General features: G+C 27.3%; 1 protein-coding gene across 1 annotated transcript in view; it reads right to left on the reverse strand.

Annotated features, from left to right (window-relative positions):
- Nucleotides 1-218: 218 nt before the first annotated feature.
- Nucleotides 219-1,290, reverse strand: part of LOC105620629 (prostaglandin E synthase-like) — a 5,027-nt gene continuing 3,955 nt past the window's right edge. The window contains exon 2 of the mRNA XM_012202118.1: nucleotides 219-584. Within this exon, the coding sequence (XP_012057508.1) occupies nucleotides 219-584 (366 nt within the window). The remainder of the gene's footprint in view (nucleotides 585-1,290) is intronic.

The following is a 1,290-nucleotide window of genomic DNA, read 5'->3' on the forward strand; positions in this document are numbered from 1 at the left end:
GTAGAACTTCTGCCGAATTATTCTATATCTTTTGTTAAATCTTTTATGCTGTAAATAGAATTTAGAAAATATAATAATTTTTTATGTTCTTACATGTTCTTACGTGGGATACACGCAAATAAAGGAGACTCTTAGATTACTTAGATGCGTTTATTTTTCTGCAAAAATGATTTACAATATAACAGTGTCACAGTTTTCATTCATTTTTATGTTTTTAATTAAACACCTATGATAAAAATAGAGTATTTAACAGCAGCTATTGTGCATATAAAAGTCAAAATGCAATACAATGTTATAAATAAGGAAAGTTTCCAAAGAACAGACAATTGCAAAAGCTGCATATGTACCAAGGTGTACAATATACTGGCTAGTGCAAAGCCCGGTATTAAAATTCTCACTGTCAAATTACACGTTTCGACATTTAACCAAAGCGGTGTAAAAACTAAAAAAGGAAGAACAGTCTCGATATCGTGTCGGTGAGCATTCCGTATGCGAATTACATCAGGATGGCCATCACCAGTTGGACAAAAAAGTATATCTGCTTTTTTTGTCATCCACATTGCATCTTCGTTGCTGTGAATTACCTGTGTTATTAATCAAATTGTAAATAAACTAAAAATTGAATTGAAATTTTGATTTAGCTAATTTATGTAAATATTATAAAATCTGTTATAATTGGAAAAGAAAGAAATAAATAAAGACAAAAAATAGATTGATTCATTCACAGTGTTTCTATGATAGTCATTTAAGGAAAAGAAGTCTTCAATTAAAGTCTTCAATTTGAAAATGAGCATAAAGAAAATAATAACGTACCTCAACATAAATATATAAGTATATATAAAATACCGAGAATGCAGAAATAAAGCATATTAATTAATGTATACGATTACAATTAAATATGTTCTCAAAGCATTGTCATAAAAAACATATTCGAATAAACATCAATTAAGCAATAACAAGACAATGAAGTTTATAATTGATAAAGATATTTATATATCTGAATAATATAAATTTATTTGGTATTGCTGCGCGTGCACTTTATTTTATGTTATTTTCTATATATTTTACTTATTGATTATTTACTTATTGATTATGAAACAATAAAAGATGTGGCATATTTAAATTAAAAAGAGATAAAGTTAAAGGAACTAGTGAAAATTTATTTAAAAACAGATGTTCTGTTTGCCATTTAATTGAGAATTCCACTATAAAAGGAAGAGATTTAATTGATCGCGTGCGCTTGAAAGCTTTTATTTCATATAAAGTTCTCTCGCTCTCTCTCTCTCTCTC

This window comes from Atta cephalotes (genome assembly GCF_000143395.1).
Source record: "Atta cephalotes unplaced genomic scaffold scaffold00028, whole genome shotgun sequence".
Taxonomy (NCBI): domain Eukaryota; kingdom Metazoa; phylum Arthropoda; class Insecta; order Hymenoptera; family Formicidae; genus Atta; species Atta cephalotes.